Genomic DNA, 20,098 nt, shown 5'->3' on the forward strand with positions numbered 1-20,098 from the left:
ATAAAAAGAATCTCAAAAACAATACAAAATTTTTAAACAAAAGAAAAACATTATTAAAAAATTCCTATAAATTTTAACAAATACAAATGAAATATTTAAGTGAACCAATGCAAATAATAAAATAAAACAACAAATAAAAAGTTCCTAATATTAAAAAAAAAATAAAACAAAATACAGCTATTCATTAAAAAAATACAAATTCTTTAAAACGTTTGAACAAAATTCTCCTCTTTGGACTTTAAAAAGGTTGTGCACAATTAATTTCATTCAAATTAAAATTCAATTATCCCAACGGTTATGCATACTTCTACGGATTTAGCTGTTGTCAATGTAACGGGCTGTGCCCCTCATCTGACAAATGTTCCCTTATCACCGCCACCTCACTTGAAAAGACGTACCGCTCCTGGTTTAACCAATTCCACTACAAACAATCAACAGCAGCACCAGCAGCAACATCATCCAACAATTCAGGAAGAAATTGCGTCGGCGAATGAAGATGCCGACAAAGTTAACTCGCCTCTAGTCAAACCTCCGTACTCATATATTGCCCTAATTACGATGGCCATTTTGCAGTCACCACAAAAGAAACTAACTTTAAGCGGAATATGTGATTTCATAATGTCAAGGTAAGAAGAAATTAAAAAGAGATCTTTCTGTAAGTTAACCTATTTAATCAAGAGGGTATTCAAACTGATAGAAAAGTTTGACACTTCCAACGAAACAGATTCGTAGTAACAACCGAATTTGTTGCAAATCGAATGATTCGGTTGTACACATAGAATTTTTCGGTTCAATCAATAGAAAGTCAGTTGATAATGAAGAATTTCGGTTGATGCAACCAAACTTTTGTTACCCCTTTTAAAATTTTGAAGCCACAACTATAAAATTTGCTCACTAAGACAGACATTCGATTGGCAACAAATTATATTGCTACTAGGAATATGTGTATATTTGAAAGCTACTATTTTTATAATTCAGTTCAAAATACCCTCGAATATGTTCTTCATATTTCTTTGCTAGAAAGAATCAGTAGATCGAACAAAATTATTTTACTCGAAATGTTTGAGCGCCGGTATGTATATGTAGCTCTTGTATAAAAAATATTACAATTTGGAATCTTGAGGATTGCGGTTCGGAATATTGAATTTGAACAACGAGAAGCGCATTGGGGTCAACAGTAGACTATGCCGACGGACATACGGACTGAATCATCGCAGAGATTAATAAAACTCCAGAATAAAAACATGTTATACGCCACCAATTCCGCCGCAAGACCCATGAAATAATTTTTATTATAGTTCAACTGTTTTCAGAGTTGATAAGTAATAAATCTTACTTTTTATTTGAAAATAACCGAAATAAACTAGTTAAATTTTTAGCAAGGTTTCCGCCAGAGCTGTAAGTGAATGATTCATATGTATTTGATTTTAAAATCACATTTCATCATTACATTCAGTTAGCTCAAAGTATGAATTGAAATAAAATCTGAATGAATTCAACGACGATTTAAAGAAAGGGAATTTTAATTCGAATACGATTTTTAATTACAATAAGATGAAAAAAAAAACAGTTTTTCTTTTCTTTAACAAAAAACAATTGGGAGATTTAAAAAATAGATCAGAAGTATTTTTAAATCAGTTGCATAGCTTTATTACGAAATAGCTTAGAATAAGGATAATTTTATTAAAGAATGGGAGTTTATCTTTTGTAATTTTTATCTGAACTGAATAGTGAATTAAAAAATTAATTACATATTTTGTGCAAATTCAAGAATATTTAATTTCTATTCATATTTTGGGCAAAATAACTGCATTAATTATAATTTATTGCATGAATGATTAAAAGAATCATTCAAAAATTAATCATAATCTAAAATGCCTTTTCATCTAGACTACAGGGGCCAAATTACAATATGCGTAATCGAATGAGATATCGTATAGAAAAATAATTTCGATATCGATGTTCTAATAAAACGTACTAAATTGTTTGCTCCATATCGAAAGCCTTAATCTCAAATAAGAAAATTACTACCAATTATACACGATATAGAATGCGGTAATTCTTCCGCAGCAATTGCCGTTACCAATATAATCGTAAATACCGTTAGCGATATTCTCGCGAGACATTTTTTTTGTATATTTTTGTCACGCTGATCACAAATATGTTAAAAATATTTTCACTTTTAGGGTTTCACTAAAAATCCTGTTCAGTATTATCTCAAGAACGTGGAAAAATTTAAATATAATATTTGTGCATTTTACTAATAATTTAATTCAGGATGAAATTGCCGCTGCTATACTATAAATTTCAAATCGAATAAAAAAAATCAGACAAATCGCTCCAGCCGTTCTCACGTTATGGCATTACATACATGGACCATTTCATTTTTATATATATAGATTTAGGAACCAAAGGTTAGAAATAATTAATTCTTAACTGAATTTTCATATTCATTATGAATTAATTCTTTAGTACATACTTCAAATATGTATATTGGATTCATTCATTTGAGAATTCATTCTTTATAGAATTAATTCGTTATTGAATTGAATGATAACATTTTTCTTCAATCCAAATCCATTACAAATATTCTTTAGAATATTTTGTTCAATTTATTTTATTAATTATTACAAACAAATTGAATAAATAAAAAGTATGTAGTTGCATTTAATTAAGATTAGATTTGAATTAACAAAACTTTGAATCTTATTACGTATTAATTCAACAATGAGTAAATTCTATTCAAATAAAAGCTAAAATGAAATGAATTACTGCCTTTTTTTAATTCTGAATTCTGTGGTACAATATTATACAATGTGTTACATATCGTAACCTAAAAAGCATAATGACGTAACATAATTTCAAGAATGTTTAAAGTGATGGACAAAAAACCATTAAATAATGAAAAGTATCTCTGATATTAACTTTACTTCTCCAATTAATCTTTGAACAAAATGACACACAAATTTCCAAATTAAGATTTTTTGTAATTTTTTTAGTTTTAGTTTTTATTTTCCCGCACTTTTTCATTTCCCAGGAAATCGGGATTAATTTTGAAATTTGCCGGGATTCCGGGAATTTCCGCTTAAAACAATTTATTAAATTTTAAGAATGTAGACTGCATAAAAAATCTATAAAATGTTTTTGTTTTTAAACAAACAAATATCGGAATGGCTTTAATGTCCATTAGATTTTATTCTACCTTCTTTAGATTCCAATTAATGCTGTTTTTATTCAATTTCTTATTTTATTTTTTTAAATGAATTGGCATTGTTTTGCTTATTAAATCAAAAATAAAGTAAATATGTTAATTAAAACTTGAAGAAAACCCAATAATATTAAATAAAATTCAATTCCACGGTAGGTGGTTTTTTTCCAAAAATGTTCGTTTTACTCTTTGTGAAAAATCAAAATCCTGAAATAATTCAACTGATTTATATCAAACGCTATTGAATAGAAATAAAAAAAATAGAAAATAGGAACTGCAAACGGAAAACTGCACCTCAGGACAATCGAAATATCGTCAGAATCATCAAATACAATCCATTTAATCTGTCAACCAAATAAAAACCGAATGAAATTTAGAAGTTATTGATATGACAATAAGGAGATGATTTCTAGATGCAAACTTCACAGAACGAAGTCCAAGGAAAAAGCCACTATTAACAAAAATACATAGTGGTACTCGTGTGAAGTACGCTGAATGCTGACTGGTTTGCAAGCAAATATCGCAATATTTTGTGAACTGGCGGGTCTAAACTGGTTTTATTTGGAAGTTCAGGCTGTAGTCAATATATTCGACGTCCACTCTCTTCTGTATGTCAAACATAGTACACTGGGAAAAAGGTTAAAATATTTCAAAATTTCGTGCTACTGCTATTATCTTGTTTGCAACTTCAATTCAATTATGGAAATAAAAAAATTATATTTTCATAATTTAAAATTATGTGTAAATAACAGTATCGATATTTTAGAGGTAAATGTATTTTTGATTATTCAGGTAATTGGAGTTATTTTGTAAAGGTAACATTAGTGGAGCTGAAAATATATTTTACGGGTAAAGATATATTAATTACTGTTGTTGCTTCGGGTAACGATAACTAAAATCTTATTATTTAATCAAACATTTATTCAAAATGTATACATATATTTTCAGTTCTTTAAATTCATTTTTTCTGATTCAGTTTCAAAACTGTGAAATTATTTTACAATTTCGGCAAATAAATAACAATAATAATAATAAATAACTTGTATTTTTATAGTTCGAATAATTTATAGAAAATCGGTAGCGGTATTTACAATTATATCAGTAACGGTATTTTTGCTGTAACGGTATGCAACCTTGTTTTTTATACTTTCGATTCAACATCTCTTATAGAGTTCTCGTGGAAATTGGAATCTGTGCCACTTTAAACCAGAGATGTTTGGATTGTTCTTAGGGTTGAGTGTTTTAACCAAAATATGTCTAAATGAATTTCTTCTAATTTCATTTCCTAAGAGGAACGTCGTTGTGTTGAAATCTGTAGCGCATTGTTTGCCATATTGTGAGATTTATTTTATTTTTAGTACTTTTAAATCAAATGTGCTTTTTTCGAACCAGAGGGCTAATTCTCGCATTCGTATACGAGCTAAGTATTCGAACATGCGAGATTTTTTATTTTTGGTGTTCCTTATTCGATATCGAATAAAATGTATAGAAATTTATATGGCTGGAATTCGAGTTTTTATTCAAAAGGCTAAGAAGCATTCGAAATTTATTTAGATTTCGAATGCAGGATTTTTTATGGACGACAACTTCACTAAATTAATATTGTCTACATGGATACAGCATAGGAATTATTCAATAGTGAATAATATTTTCCGTTTTGAAAAATGACGGAAAATATCGCTGTAGATCAAATTTCATCATTGAAATCTATATTTATACCTTAAAATCTTAAGTGAAGTGACGACAAATTATGTGATACTTAACATAACATTTGACTGTCTTTATTGAAACGCTTGCCAATATCATTTTTATTTGTTGGGTTTTAATTTGCAAAGATTTTTTAGTTAAGCCTTGAAAAGGGTTTATTTATAAGAATATTAAAAATCATCAAACTCTTTTAACTATAATTAGGGTATTTTAAACCCCAAATACTTATGTAAACGATAAACATTCGACATTATTCTTTATTTCCACTTTCAGATTCGCCTATTACAAAGACAAATTTCCAGCGTGGCAAAATTCCATACGTCATAACCTCAGCCTAAATGACTGCTTTATTAAGGTTCCTCGAGAGCCCGGCAATCCCGGTAAGGGTAACTTTTGGACTCTCGACCCGCTGGCCGAAGACATGTTCGATAATGGCAGCTTTCTGCGTCGACGAAAACGTTACAAAAGAGCACCGGCCATACAACGATTTCCGTTTACCAGTGTATTTGGCACGCTATCACCGTTCTGGATACGCAAACCAGTGCCCTTAGTACCGGTACATTTCAATGTGCCAAACTTTGGCAGTAATCGTGACTGTTTCGATATGCTGCATGCACCAGTGACTGATGTGTTCGATACGAACGCTTTAAGGGGCGCCGAAAAGAAATTCAACTTTTTCGCCAACACGGATCTATCTCTGTATCCGAATAACAACGACAAATTTGATGCTTTCACCCAAAGTTCAGCCATTGCAGCGGAACGAGTGGGCAGTGGGGTCATGAATGTGAATGGCACCAGTGAGCTAGATAAAATGAAATTGTATGCATTTGGTGCGATGCCCTTAAGAGCTGATGAAAATGGATTCAATAGCACACATCTCCAACAGCAGCAATATGAAAGAACTCATAGTTCACAAGATTCCGAAGACTCTGATGATGATCGCATCGATATTGAAAGTCCCGATGAACAAGATTCCCATATCTCAGACTCGATTGAGAGCCTCAGTGCAACTCGCTTAGATGTTCAAGGCGAATCAGAGGATTTGAGCCATAAAACGGCCATCAAACAAAATCTAAAAGACGCCTCCTCATGTATACTACTTTTTAATAATTATGACACACTAACCAACTCGATAAGTGTCAAAACAAATGCCCGTCCAATTAAAAACGATCATGAGATCTCGAAAACGCGTCTTTTGTCCCCGCCTCAAGCTCTTAAAGATTCGGATCATTTTAAAAGCTCCACCCTACTACCTTTTGACTACGAACATGCCCGTTCCACTAAACTAAGTAGTACAAGAGACTTTCGCATCGAAACACTAATAGGAAACGGTGCTACAGCGACGCCCATCGATGCGCCACGCAATTGAAAATGCCAAAGCGCTTCTTCTGTAAATAGATGCAATGAAATCGTAGCGTGTAGCAATTCAAAAGGCCGGTACTAATGCAACTACGTCACTATTTTTCTTCTTGTAATATTTTTAATTTCCTTTCGTTTTCTTTTAATAAGACCAATTGTCACAACACAGTTTATGGAAAATCGAAAAAAAGTATCAAAAGTAAAACAAAACCGTTATTATTGTAAATGTTCTTAATTGTCAAACAAATCAAAAAAACCAGAGAAACTTTTTAAAAATAAATGATGGAATTTTATGTAATTGTATGTACATTTATGTATGTAATTTCACTTTAGTGTATAAGAAATGTCTTATGTTATTTAAATTATTAAAACAAATAAAAAAGAGAAAATAATCTGTAAAATAAAATAAATAAATTACAGTCAAATACTTCAAAGAGATAGATACATATTTTCATTCCGGGGATTTTCTTTCTAAGATAATTAGCAAACAAATATAATGTCAAGATGTAAATAGCACGGTAAAGGGAATCCAAACGCTTAATCAATTCTAAAATCTATTTTTTGTATGAAAATTAACATAAAACCTAAAATCCTTATATTGAATTTTCTGATAAAATAACGATAATCTGTGATCTCACCAAAATACAATAGAACTTTAGTAAAAATTCGTTAGTTTTTAATATCCCGATAGTTTTTGATTCCCGGAAATGGTACGTTTCCGGGTACCCGGGAATTCCCGAAATATATAATTATAATGTTTAATAATAATAATAAAAATCAGTGTTATAATCATTATGCATATATTTTATATGTACATCTACATAAAGTCTTCATGTCACATTTGTGTCAGATTGAAAATGTTCCATATAAAATGAGGAGCCGCAGAACAAAATGTTCTTTTTAAATTTTTTTTACAAATTTATTTTTTGGTATTTTTATAATATTTGGGACGAAATCTTCTAGAAAAAATCAATTTCCCAAAATTTTTAAATTTTCAAAAAAGTACTTTTTGTTCTGCGGCTCCTTTTCATAAAATTTTAAAATTCAAAGATGAAATTTACCAAATTTGTTTGATTTGTTGTTGGTGTTCATTTTGAATTTTAAACTAGTGATTAATTTTTTGATTACGATGAGACTGTCCGATAGCTGGTCCAAAGCAGTCAAAGCATTGTATTCACATACTGGTTACATAGCGTCAGTTACTTTACTAGCTATCTAACTGGTTACTTGATCAGCTACATAACTAGTTATCTAACATGTGCGGGTGCTAATTGACCTCAAATAGTCAGCTAAAAAAACTTATCTTAGACAGTCTAATAAAGGATTGCTAGTAAATAAACCTTCATCCAACAACTATCCAATGGATAGCTCCTGGTGGCTAAAATAACTACTTTCTAAAGTGTAGTACAAAATAAGTTACTAAGAGATACTAAAGTGACTTTGGACTTCACGCTATGTTACATAGGATATCAGTATACTTAAGCAGAAATACAAATAAACTGTATGAGAATTATATCAATACAATTTGTATAAAACTTGTTTGTACGAATTACTCATAAAACTTTTAAAGTGACTACTCTTTAGATTACTTAGAGACACTTAAGTGGCATGTATAAAGTAACCAATTGCACTACAAAGAGTACATACGTGTCAAATGACCCAACATATATATTGGAGTCAGCCAAATGATAACGCATTAGTGACAATTACTGTTTATAAGGGATACATTGACTACTTGCTTAACTGCTGGGCAATGTCTGCAAAACACACTCACTCTACACTGTAGAGTCAACAGCCTTGTTATTGTTACCAACATAGAATTATTGGATAATCTCCAGCAGTGTATGTTCATCGGACAATTTAGGAAAAGAAATGATTTTTTTTAGATTCTCAGATTTGAATAAACCCAATGAAACCAAAAAACAGCTACTTGGGAGCTGATTTTTTCGATTTTAAATAGCAACCGAGCAAAATACAGACGGTCGTGGCTATATCGATAAAAAATGTAGAAATTACAAACGGAATGACAAGTGGTGAAGGGTATAATAAAATGTATCAATTGTTTTAAGAGACCACTGACAAGCGGATAGAAACTTGATTGAAGTTTATATCGTTACTTTTTCTAATGCTATTTAAATGCAGATTGTTCCAGTTTTATTATCGAAACATCACTAAAGTATCTTAATAGGGTTAAATATATCATTGTGACATCTAAATGAAATTTTTTAAGTAAAATTTAAATTGAGATGTCCCCGAGTGCGATATTTCGTGTTCCTTTTTTAAATTTAATTAATTTCAATTTTTTAATAAAAATTACATTAAAATTAACAAAAAAAAAAACGCCATGAATTGGTGCTAATTATCTATAAAATTAAAAAAAAATGTGCTTTCGATCCATTCTGTTTATGAAAACATTAAGTTTACGTCCGACTTTTTAACCATACATAGCACTTTGAAATTTCCACAATTTTCATTTATCGAAGTCGATAGAGCGATGTCCGTATGTCTGTTTAGATTAACATTCGAAAAACCGCGTAAAGTGTTTATAAAAAACCGACTTTTTAAAAAACCGGTTTGTCGGTTAACCGAAAAATGGCCTTTTTTAAAAAACCGGTTTTTCGGTTAACCGACATCAAAAAACCGGTTAAACCGGTTAACCGTCATATATGTGTAGAAAACATAAAATGTACAAAAAAGTATATACAGCTTTAAATTTTTTAATTTTTAGTAGTCAGGAATGGTTAATATTAAATAACTATAAATATACAAAAGTGCTAAGTCCATTTATTTTGTAAAAATTTCAAAATTATTATCTCAGTCAAATGGAAATGATAATAAATATGTTACTAAATATAAAATACTTGTTTTAATTATTGGTTTATTCATTAAATTTCAACCAAAAAATGTAAATCACTTTTGTAATTTAATATTTGATAACTTTGAAATTTATTTTCACCTCTACTTTCTGATATGAAAGACAAAATGTTCCAAGTCCCAAAAAAGGACCTATAAGATGTAAACGCACTTCCACTTAGCTGTGATTATTTGTTATTATAAAAAACTCCATTATCAGATTTCATAAATATTTCAAATAATGAATTTTAGAACGTTTTTTGTCTCTCCTGTAATATTTCTGAAAAGCTAACGAAATGATTAATAAATTAAAATTTTAAGAACAAAATACACTAATGAAGTCAAATTTATTGAAGGAAGGTATGTACATCGAATTCAATTTAACGTTTGGTAAGATCATCACTAAGTTTTTAATGAATCATTAGTAAGATTTAGCCTAAACTTATAGAATTATGCGGAATTTAATTTTAATTTTTAATAGTTTCATTATGTGAAAAAAAGTTTATAAGTAAACTCATCGTCCTCTATTATTTAGAATCATTGTAATTCTTAAAAATATTAATCTAAAGAGTTTTGTATTGTAAATCAGCAGTTTAGGTTTCAAATCAGACCAATAATGTGTATACAATGAATATTAAAAATGTACAAAAACGTGAGATTTATCAATTTTAGTCCCAAATTTTAAAAACCGGTTAACCGAGTGATAAAAACCGGATAAACCGGTTAACCGAAAATCAACATTTTAAATTAACCGGTTCGCAAAAAACCGAGATTTGGAAGAAAAACCGATTTTTCGGTTAACTGGTTTATAAACACTAACCCCGTAATACTTAAGCGAAAAACTAATAAGCGGTCCATTATTGCCTTGAATATAAGCGAAAAACTGTAAATAAAGACCTCTTCACATTTTTTGATGAGAAAATTATCTTTCCAACTTGTTTTCTCGGAATATCCATCAGTTTAAAATTTCCAGGATTCCCGACAAAAAATCCCGGGAAAAATTTGTAAAATTCTCGGCAAAATCCTATTTGAGATTCTTGTGAAAAGTACGATAATATGTGATCACCAGGACAAGTTTTTCAAGATTTAGCTTGTAATGTAAGTTTTTGCAAGAAGGTAGCATTATACTAAATGAAAAAAATATTGTAAGTTAATGCCTGAGAGAATTCTTATTGTCAGAGATGTGTTGTGAAATTTTATGGCGATCATTTCTGTATTAGATCTTAACCCTCTAGCTCCTCTCATTAGGGGTAAATTTTAAAATTTTTTAGAAAAAAAATTACACGCCAGCTTGGTTCTCACATTTTTTAAAAAAAATCACCAAAAATCCAATTATGATCTGAATCAGCTGAAATTTAAAATATAAATAGTCCTTGACATGCATACATATGTAAGTTATCTCTCTTAGTTCAAGAGATATTTAGGTTTATTTATTTTATATACAGTTACCGGTCTTCATAGTTATTTATTACGAAATGCTACTTTACAGCACGATCAACACTTTGACATTAGAATTCATATATTAGTCCTATCTGGGAACTTTGTTGTGTATTTTTTGGGCATTGAGCGTTTCATGGTTAATTATATAAGTGAACAACAAGAAAAACTATAAAGCTGGAGGTCCACACTACGCGTATTCGCGTCAAAGCATTGCGTGCTTTTCATACCTACTTCGCATTTTCATGCGATGCTTTTTAAGCGTCAATTTTTTGTTTATTATTAAAAAAACTTCGCGTTTTCTGCAGCTTTTATTTATTTGTTCACCATTAAACTTGTTTTAATTTATTAAAATTGAAAAATGCACATTAAAAAAAGAATATAAATTGTCAAAATCAGCTGACATGTTCGTGCGTCGCTTGTGACGCTTATAAAAGTAGAAAGTAGATCTACTTTAAGCATTCTACGCGTCAAGGCATTCTACGCTTTTGTACTTGTAACTTGCAGCGTACAAATACATTGATTCTACTTTTTTGACAGCCGCGTAGAATGCGAGAAAGCGTAAAACGCGTAGTGTGGACCTCCAGCTTAAGTATTTCCGAACTCTAAGAAATACAATAAAACAGAATTGCTATATGCTCCACCTGCATATTTTTGGTGTATCATAATTAACTATTTTATGTTTCTGAACAAAAATATAAGTCCATATTTTTTAAATTAGGGTTATATTTTAGGTTATATTTTGATTTTTTTCAAGCAGTTTTTAGACGCATAATTTTCAATAATTAATGCATGCAAATCTGCCCCTAGTGATAACTAATATTTCCAATCAAATTTAAAACTTTATAATTTCGTTAATACATATTTAGATTTTTTAAAGAAATGTCTGTGATCAGTAATATTTCTCAACAAAAATAAATTTTTAGTATGAAAATAGAGTTTAAACTTAAAATCTCTGTAACTTTGTTAACATAGATTTTTTTTTTTTTTGGTAAAAGTACGATGATGTATTTATAAAAGCTGAAAAAGAACTTTTCAACAAAAGCTTTTTTTGTATACAAATGTGTACTGTATGCTTTTTGACAGAAGACAACGGTTTTTTAGAATTTAGTTTCCTGTCTTTAACTCTGTCGTAGAACAAATGTAAAAACAGTCAGTAAATAAATTTGAAAGGATGATGGAAACATTCAGTTTTCATAATTAATTTCAAATTCTGTGGAATACTAAGTGGAACTACTAAAAAACTAAATAAATAACTCTACGGTAAATAAATGTTTTGTTACAGGAAATAGACAAAATTCCATAAGGATAACAATGACACATGACATTTAAACATGTGGAATTTTGGCGCATGCGCAATACTCAACATCAATGTGTTTAACAGACAGGACAATAATGATAGCTTTAATAAAATTATAAAACGAAAAGAGCTTTTATTAAAATTAAGCTTTGCGAATGACAAGGCCTGCGCTTTAATAACTCCACCACAATCCAAAACGGAAAGAGACAACTAACTTCTAATAACAACCAGGTAAAAGATGTCAACTCTATTAACAACTAAATACATTCCAAAACTTCGCACATATCGTCTCCCCCCACACTGAGAAGTCGATTTTTCGCATTAGAGTTACAATTATAAAATAAAAACTAACGAAAAGAAAAGTATTACAATTTCAAGAAAAATATTTCAGCAAAAAATTTAAGCAACCACAAACAAATAAACAAACAACATCAAGTGATAAATGTGAAATAGCAATAAAACAAATACAATTCAAGCAAAATGAGTTAAAGGATTTAGAAAGTTTAAAAAACAGGAAGAAAAAAAAAACGAAAATCAGATGAAGAAAAAACAATAGGTACATAGCGGAATAATACATTAGAGAGAGGTGAAGAGTGGGGTCCTAACTATACAGCGAAAGTAACTCTCGTCGTTTATTTAAAACTCCCCCACTCCAAACAACATCATTGCCACTATTATCATCATCAACAACAACATCATCATCATCACCAACGACATCACTATTGCCAGCAGCGACGACGACAACAACAAGAACAAAAACATCTTCATCATCACAAACAAGAACAACAACAGCAAATAACTGAAGTAAACGACACAAATTTAATAGTCAATTAATGTAAAAACCAAAAAAAAATACTTAAATTTATTTTCATAAAATGATTCAACGAAGTTGGCGTCCCTAGTTTTATAAAGCAAGACAGTTTAGAGATAAAGAAAATCGCAATGCAACGTTTATCTCCCGCTTCTAAGACGGGTGATTGGAAAAATCCAACAATCCTTTAGTCCACCAAAAACAAAATCCATACCAAACCAACTAAACCAACAAATTTACGAATACTCTACCTACCAACCAACAAAAACAAAAATATACATAAATACTTGTTCGTTCATTTGTTCGTACATACACACACACACTCACACATACACACAGTTTTGCTAAGAAATCGTATTCAGTCCAAAGTTTCACTTTGGATTAGAAACTAATGAAATCACCATCATCATCATCATCAACAAAATCACAACTACTATTGTTGTATCCAATGGCGTTAAGACGATACATCGTCTGTTTAACACTACTGACATGGCTGTCACTTTTAACAAGTAAGTAAAATAATAGTAGTGGAACACGATATCCATCCATATCGGGAATGAGGAACTAATGCTTTGTTTGCCCTTTTAGTTACCCAGTCAGTTAGAATAACAAACCTTAAGGTGCCTCATATCTACACACTGGAACGTCATACGGACCCAGAACCACTGGTGCTAGACTGTGAATACGAACTGGGGCCACGGGAGAAAGGTTTTGTTCTTAAATGGCTGTTTAATAATCATTCCATATACCAATGGATACCCTCGGTCAAAGGATTTGCCATGGTAAGTTTCTTAGTTTTTTTATAAATAATAAATAAATGAAATATTTGAAAACAAGTAAGAAATGCTATATTCGGCTGTGGCGAATATGTAAATTATTAGGAGGCTTCGGAAAGTTCATTTCAACAGACAGACGGATATGGCTATATAGACTCTGCTATCTATAACGATCTAGAATATAATTTGTGGGGTCGCAAATGAAAAAATGTGGAAATTACAAACCCAATGACAAACTTGTATATACCCTTGCCCAGGCGCGGATCTAGGAGGGTGAAAAAATGAAATTTCGATATCGTTAAATCGACTTCCTTAACTGTAAGCATTTAGAACTTGTGGTTCATAAGCATTCCAAAGAATATTGTGGATCCAGGGGGGTAAAAAAATTAAATTTCGATATGCTTAAATCAGCTTCCTTAACTATAAGCATTCAGAACTTGTGGTTCATAAGCATTCCAAAGAATATTGTCGAAATAATTTATATTTAAAATTATTTTTAATATTTTTATTTAAATCTCTTTTTAATCCATCCTTTCTTTCCATTTACAGGGTATTATGAAATCAAAAATAAACACCGAAATTTTTACTTTAGAAGGTAGTCCGGGTGTCATTTCAATACGTAGGCCCGATTGGAATATGACCGGTGAATATACATGTTTCGTACAAACATTCGAATCGACTGATAAACGAAGTAGTCGTCTACAAATTATTGGTAAGGTTTCTTTCTACACTCTTAAAAAAGAAAAAGTGCTTAATAATTTATATTTGATTTAATTAATATTGCAGTTCCTGAATCGGATTTTTTGCTTGAAACCAAAATGGATGGATCTCGAGAGAATGTTGAAGTAATGTGTGCCGTTCAAAATGTATTCCCACAACCCGTGCTATCAGTTATGTAAGTAGAATTTAAAGGGAATAACTAATTTATACATTGGCAGAATGAAATGCAGTTTCGGCTAGGCTACGATCATTGTCAGCATTCTTAAGGTAGGGTCAAACATGTCAAATATTTGACAAAAAAGACGTAACCACTAAATAAAATATATTTTAATTCTTTTATTTGTCAAAAACTTAATTTACTTAGGATGATTGAAAACAAAAAATGTAGTTTTATTTTATTTGATTCTGTTTGATCTTGCAAAACACTTGTAAGAGTAAACACGTCAAACAAATTTGTGTTTATAAAAGTGGTTACGCTTTTTTGAGATATTTTGATACCTTTAGCCTTTGGTATCAGTACACGCAGAGAAAAAATATAGTTGTGCATGTTTACTGTAACCATTTCAGTATTTTTACAAATTTTTTAACAATATTATGGTCATTGTAATTATGTATATGATTGTGGTAACCATAATATGGTTAATTTACGATTCACATGATTATATCAATCATATATGTATATGGTTACAGTAAACAAGTATATGTTTGTAACAACCATATTTATAATGAATCATTATATCATAATATGTTGTTCTCAGATTATGATATCCATAGGCCGAGAGCAACATAATATGGTAAGTCATTAATCATAAAAATGGTAGTCACAAACATATACTTGTTTACTGTAACAATATATATGTTTGATACAATCATGTGAATCTTAAATTAACCATATTATGGTTACCACAATCATATAAATAGTTATTGTGACTATAATATTGTTAAAAACTTTTAAAAATATTGAAATGGTTACAATAAACATGCACAACTATATTTTTTCTCTGCGTTTAGTAAATATATTTTAAATCATACTATCGAGAATAAGAATAAAGGACTTTCTAATTGGCATTTGATCATAGCTCTATATTGCTGCTTTCAGAGCTTTCTGAATGATTCTAATTTAGTGACCGAATTTTACAGTTGTGGCTACAAAATTTTAGAATGGGTAACAAAAGTTTAGTTGCTTCAACCGAAATTCTTCTATATCAATTGATTTTCTGCTGATAGAACCGACAAATTCTGCGTGTGCAACCAAATCATTCAATTAGCAACAAATTCGGTTGCTACAAATCTATTTTCTGTATGTAGGCGAATCTACTTAGTTTTTGCTTTAAGATTATTAACATCGGCGAGTTACTATATTCCACCGATTTTTGTGGATTTTGTAAAATCATTTCTCTGCTATTGTTTTTAAATGTCGAAAGTACATTTTGTTGTTGTACCGATTTGTCCGATTGTCAAAAATTGATTCCCATAGGGAATTTAAAAACAATAGCAGAGAAATGATTTTACAAAATCCACAAAAATCGGTGGAATATAGTAACTCGCCGACCCTATTGTGCTTTTAAAAGACAGACGGACGGACATAACTTGATCATCTTAGAACTTTATAAGGACGACCAAAAGGTCGATGTGTTACAAACTGAATGACAAAATCACTCATTTTTATACCCACCACTAAAAATATGGAGGTATATCTTCTTGGTGGTGGGACCTATAAAATTGGGTAGACAGAATGAATGTTAATTCCTTTGAAACCGTTCTTATGTTTAATTCAATCAAAAATGTCTACATATTATTCATCAATTATTTACACAAATTTATTTCATAACCACGATCAACTAACTTTAATAATTTTTTATTTTCATAATTAGCAGATTTGATACAAAAATTTTGGATTCGGTATTGACACAAATGGATCAGAATGCCAGTGGCCTATATAGTATGACAGTTAGAACGCGTATACCTAGAGATAAATTGGAATCACCCACACCGATAACATGTGCATTTTACCTACTTGGTACTAATTATACTAAAAGACGGGAAACTATTTTCTATGGTAAGTAGAGGTAAGGCCTGAAAAACTTTACGCAAATTATTTATAATTAAAAAAAAAGAAAGTAGCTCTAAAGTAAAAAATGGAAAGATATTTCGTTAGCTGTAAGCAAACGAGCTAAGTCCCTTTTCTAAAATGCTCTAAAATTCTTGGTTTTTAATTTTTTTTGGTATGATATACTCCATTCTATTTGAATGAAATAATAATTTTGCAATTTTGACAAAATAAAATGGACTTGGCACGTTTTCATACCACAAAATGGACTTAGAACTTTTGCATGCCACAATATAATATGGAGAAAAACTTAAATAATAGTAAACTTGTTTACGCAGTGTATTAACAGTGTATTTTTACTTATTCATAAGTTTTGAATTAAAAACTCTATTTAATAAAAAGTGGACTTAACACGTTTGCACACTAAGCTAACGATTAATTTTAATCATCAAAAAATCAGTGTGTAACTGAGAATGACACTAGGAACCGAACATGATCGGTTATTTATCTATAAACAATACTATCGTCAAACAAGTTCATAGAAATTATTACAACAGAGAAATAAAGTTATAATAATCCTAGCTCCATGCTCTCTTGATGAGGACCACTGTTTTACAATAATATAACATAACTTAAATGAACATTTTGTACATAATATCAATTAAAGTTTAATTGTTTATAAACTAAAATTAAAAGATATTAATCTACTCTCTAAGTAATTGCTTACAGACCTCAATTCATTTCCAAACTTTCTCTTTTATTCGATAAATCTTTTCAGATAAAGCAACAAATATACAACGTAAATGGACAACTGTCGCTGTAGTAATGTCGATCGCATCTTTAGCTTTAAGCAGTTAGTTTGGATAATTATAGTAATAATATATATATTATAAAAAAAAGTATATTTGTGTTCGTATAGGATATTTCTATTTAGAATTTTAAATGAAAAAAAAGAAACAAAACAAAAAAAAAACAGAAAACGTAAAATAAATTTTGCGGTATTTTTAACGAAAGTGCTTATTTTGTAAATGCATGTAAATGTAAGAAAATAAAAAAAAAAACTATACTAAAACAAAAGAAAACAAAACTCCTATAAAAAAGAAGCATTTTATCTAGTGTAAAAGACGATTATTATTTTATTTTGGGGGGTTAAATAACCTCAGGTTGCTAAACAACCTCTCAACAACAGTCAAACACCCCCACCCATTCCAAACAAATTAAATTCCTTTATATTCCTTCCTTTTCGGTATCATCATCGTCATCATCACTTACTTGTAAGGTTTCGTTACTTAATATTTGAAAGGCCAAATACTCGTACACCAAACAGTAACTTGGGGAGTTTTTCTTGGGTTATAATGAGTTTGTAACGTTTTCTTGTTAAATATGTTTTTTAATTTAAATTGTGTAATTAGAACCTTTTGTAAGTGGTAACCTTTACTATACACTTCTTCAATAGATAGTTAGATAGTTAGGAAGACAAAAAGATGGTAAGAAAGGGGTGGCAAAAAAGAGTCGTTATTTTAAATTGACTTTTGTATTTAAGTGAGATAAAGCACAAGCAATTATTTAAATGTTTGCAAATAAGGAATATTGCTGGAATACAAACATTTTGGAAATTTAAAAATAAGCCTTAACAATTGCTTTTTTTCTTCTTTTTTTTGTGAAATTTTTAATTGTGTTGACAATGAAATTTAAAGAATTACAGAAAATTTTACAGAAATGGAATACAATGATAACGAAAATCTGTGGTCACTGATATTTCACACTACAAATCGTTTTTTTTTTTCAAACTAATTTTTCCCACTAGATATCGATTTTTCATATAAAATTCAAACAAAACTAAATTTGCTTATAATTCGTAAACTAAAGACCTTAGAAAGATAATAATGAAAATCTGTGATCACTCATATTTCATACTAAAAATCGATATTTTCATACAAAACTTAATAAAATCTAAATTTGCTTATATTTCGTAAACTAAAGGGTTTAGAGCGATAATAATGAAAATCTGTGATCACTCATATTTCCCACCAAAAATCGATATTTTCATACAAAACTTAATAAAATCTAAATTTGCTTATATTTCGTAAACTAAGGGGTTTAGAGCGATAATAATGAAAATCTGTGATCACTCATATTTCCCACCAAAAATCGATATTTTCATACAAAACTTAATAAAATCTAAATTTGCTTATATTTCGTAAACTAAAGGGTTTAGAGCGATAATAATGAAAATCTGTGATCACTCATATTTCATACTAAAAATCGATATTTTCATACAAAACTTAATAAAATCTAAATTTGCTTATATTTCGTAAACTAAAGGGTTTAGAGCGATAATAATGAAAATCTGTGATCACTCATATTTCATACTAAAAATCGATATTTTCATACAAAACTTAATAAAATCTAAATTTGCTTATATTTCGTAAACTAAAGGGTTTAGAGCGATAATAATGAAAATCTGTGATCACTCATATTTCATACTAAAAATCGATATTTTCATACAAAACTTAATAAAATCTAAATTTGCTTATATTTCGTAAACTAAAGGGTTTAGAGCGATAATAATGAAAATCTGTGATCACTCATATTTCCCACCAAAAATTGATATTTTCATACAAAACTTAATAAAATCTAAATTTGCTTATATTTCGTAAACTAAAGGGTTTAGAGCGATAATAATGAAAATCTGTGATCACTCATATTTCATACTAAAAATCGATATTTTCATACATAACTTAATAAAATCTAAATTTGCTTATATTTCGTAAACTAAAGGGTTTAGAGCGATAATAATGAAAATCTGTGATCACTCATATTTCCCACCAAAAATCGATATTTTCATACAAAACTTAATAAAATCTAAATTTGCTTATATTTCGTAAACTAAAGGGTTTAGAGCGATAATAATGAAAATCTGTGATCACTCATATTTCCCACCAAAAATCGATATTTTCATACAAAACTTAATAAAATCTAAATTTGCTTATATTTCGTAAACTAAAGGGTTTAGAGCGATAATAATGAAAATCTGTGATCACTCATATTTCATACTAAAAATCGATATTTTCATACAAAACTTAATAAAATCTAAATTTGCTTATATTTCGTAAACTAAAGGGTTTAGAGCGATAATAATGAAAATCTGTGATCACTCATATTTCCTACAAAAATCGATATTTTCATACAAAACTTAATAAAATCTAAATTTGCTTATATTTCGTAAACTAAAGGGTTTAGAGCGATAATAATGAAAATCTGTGATCACTCATATTTCATACTAAAAATCGATATTTTCATACATAACTTAATAAAATCTAAATTTGCTTATATTTCGTAAACTAAAGGGTTTAGAGCGATAATAATGAAAATCTGTGATCACTCATATTTCATACTAAAAATCGATATTTTCATACAAAACTTAATAAAATCTAAATTTGCTTATATTTCGTAAACTAAAGGGTTTAGAGCGATAATAATGAAAATCTGTGATCACTCATATTTCCCACAAAAATCGATATTTTCATATACAAAACTTAATAAAATCTAAATTTGCTTATATTTCGTAAACTAAAGGGTTTAGAGCGATAATAATGAAAATCTGTGATCACTCATATTTCATACTAAAAATCGATATTTTCATACAAAACTTAATAAAAATCTAAATTTGCTTATATTTCGTAAACTAAAGGGTTTAGAGCGATAATAATGAAAATCTGTGATCACTCATAATTTCATACTAAAATCGATATTTTCATACAAAACTTAATAAAATTCTAAATTTGCTTATATTTCGTAACTAAAGGGTTTAGAGCGATAATAATAAAATCTGTGATCACTCATATTTCCCACCGAAAATCGATATTTTCATACA

At 29.4% G+C, this 20,098-nt stretch overlaps 2 protein-coding genes across 3 annotated transcripts; both read left to right on the forward strand.

The window, feature by feature from the left end:
* Window positions 1-237: 237 nt before the first annotated feature.
* On the forward strand, window positions 238-6,407 carry fd59A (forkhead domain 59A). Its single transcript, XM_065511899.1, has 2 exons — window positions 238-626; window positions 5,189-6,407. Exons 1-2 carry the CDS (start codon window positions 298-300, stop codon window positions 6,282-6,284), a joined length of 1,425 nt encoding a protein of 474 aa, XP_065367971.1. The 5' UTR covers window positions 238-297; the 3' UTR covers window positions 6,285-6,407.
* Window positions 6,408-13,077: 6,670 nt separating this feature from the next.
* On the forward strand, window positions 13,078-17,260 carry LOC135961370 (uncharacterized). 2 transcript variants are annotated; one of them, XM_065512868.1, is made up of 6 exons: window positions 13,078-13,184; window positions 13,264-13,457; window positions 14,001-14,163; window positions 14,238-14,346; window positions 16,046-16,230; window positions 17,000-17,260. In XM_065512868.1, the coding sequence occupies exons 1-6, from the start codon at window positions 13,124-13,126 to the stop codon at window positions 17,077-17,079; spliced, it is 792 nt and encodes a 263-aa protein (XP_065368940.1). In that variant the 5' UTR covers window positions 13,078-13,123; the 3' UTR covers window positions 17,080-17,260. The 2 variants fall into 2 exon arrangements, with proteins under 2 accessions (XP_065368940.1, XP_065368941.1); XM_065512869.1 differs by having other exon boundaries at window positions 16,049-16,230.
* The last annotated feature ends 2,838 nt before the right edge of the window (window positions 17,261-20,098 follow it).

This window comes from Calliphora vicina, chromosome 5 (assembly GCF_958450345.1).
Source record: "Calliphora vicina chromosome 5, idCalVici1.1, whole genome shotgun sequence".
In the NCBI taxonomy this organism is placed as follows: domain Eukaryota; kingdom Metazoa; phylum Arthropoda; class Insecta; order Diptera; family Calliphoridae; genus Calliphora; species Calliphora vicina.

What these genes read in the sequence shown, in the direction of transcription:
- fd59A (XM_065511899.1), top strand. Translation starts at nt 298, where the DNA reads ATGCATACTTCTACGGATTTAGCTGTTGTCAATGTAACGGGCTGTGCC. An exon ending in TGTGATTTCATAATGTCAAG is followed by an intron (nt 627 to 5,188) that starts GTAAGAAGAAAT and finishes TTCCACTTTCAG; the next exon opens with ATTCGCCTATTACAAAGACA.
- LOC135961370 (XM_065512868.1), top strand. Translation starts at nt 13,124, where the DNA reads ATGGCGTTAAGACGATACATCGTCTGTTTAACACTACTGACATGGCTG. An exon ending in CGGTCAAAGGATTTGCCATG is followed by an intron (nt 13,458 to 14,000) that starts GTAAGTTTCTTA and finishes TTCCATTTACAG; the next exon opens with GGTATTATGAAATCAAAAAT. An exon ending in TAGTCGTCTACAAATTATTG is followed by an intron (nt 14,164 to 14,237) that starts GTAAGGTTTCTT and finishes TTAATATTGCAG; the next exon opens with TTCCTGAATCGGATTTTTTG.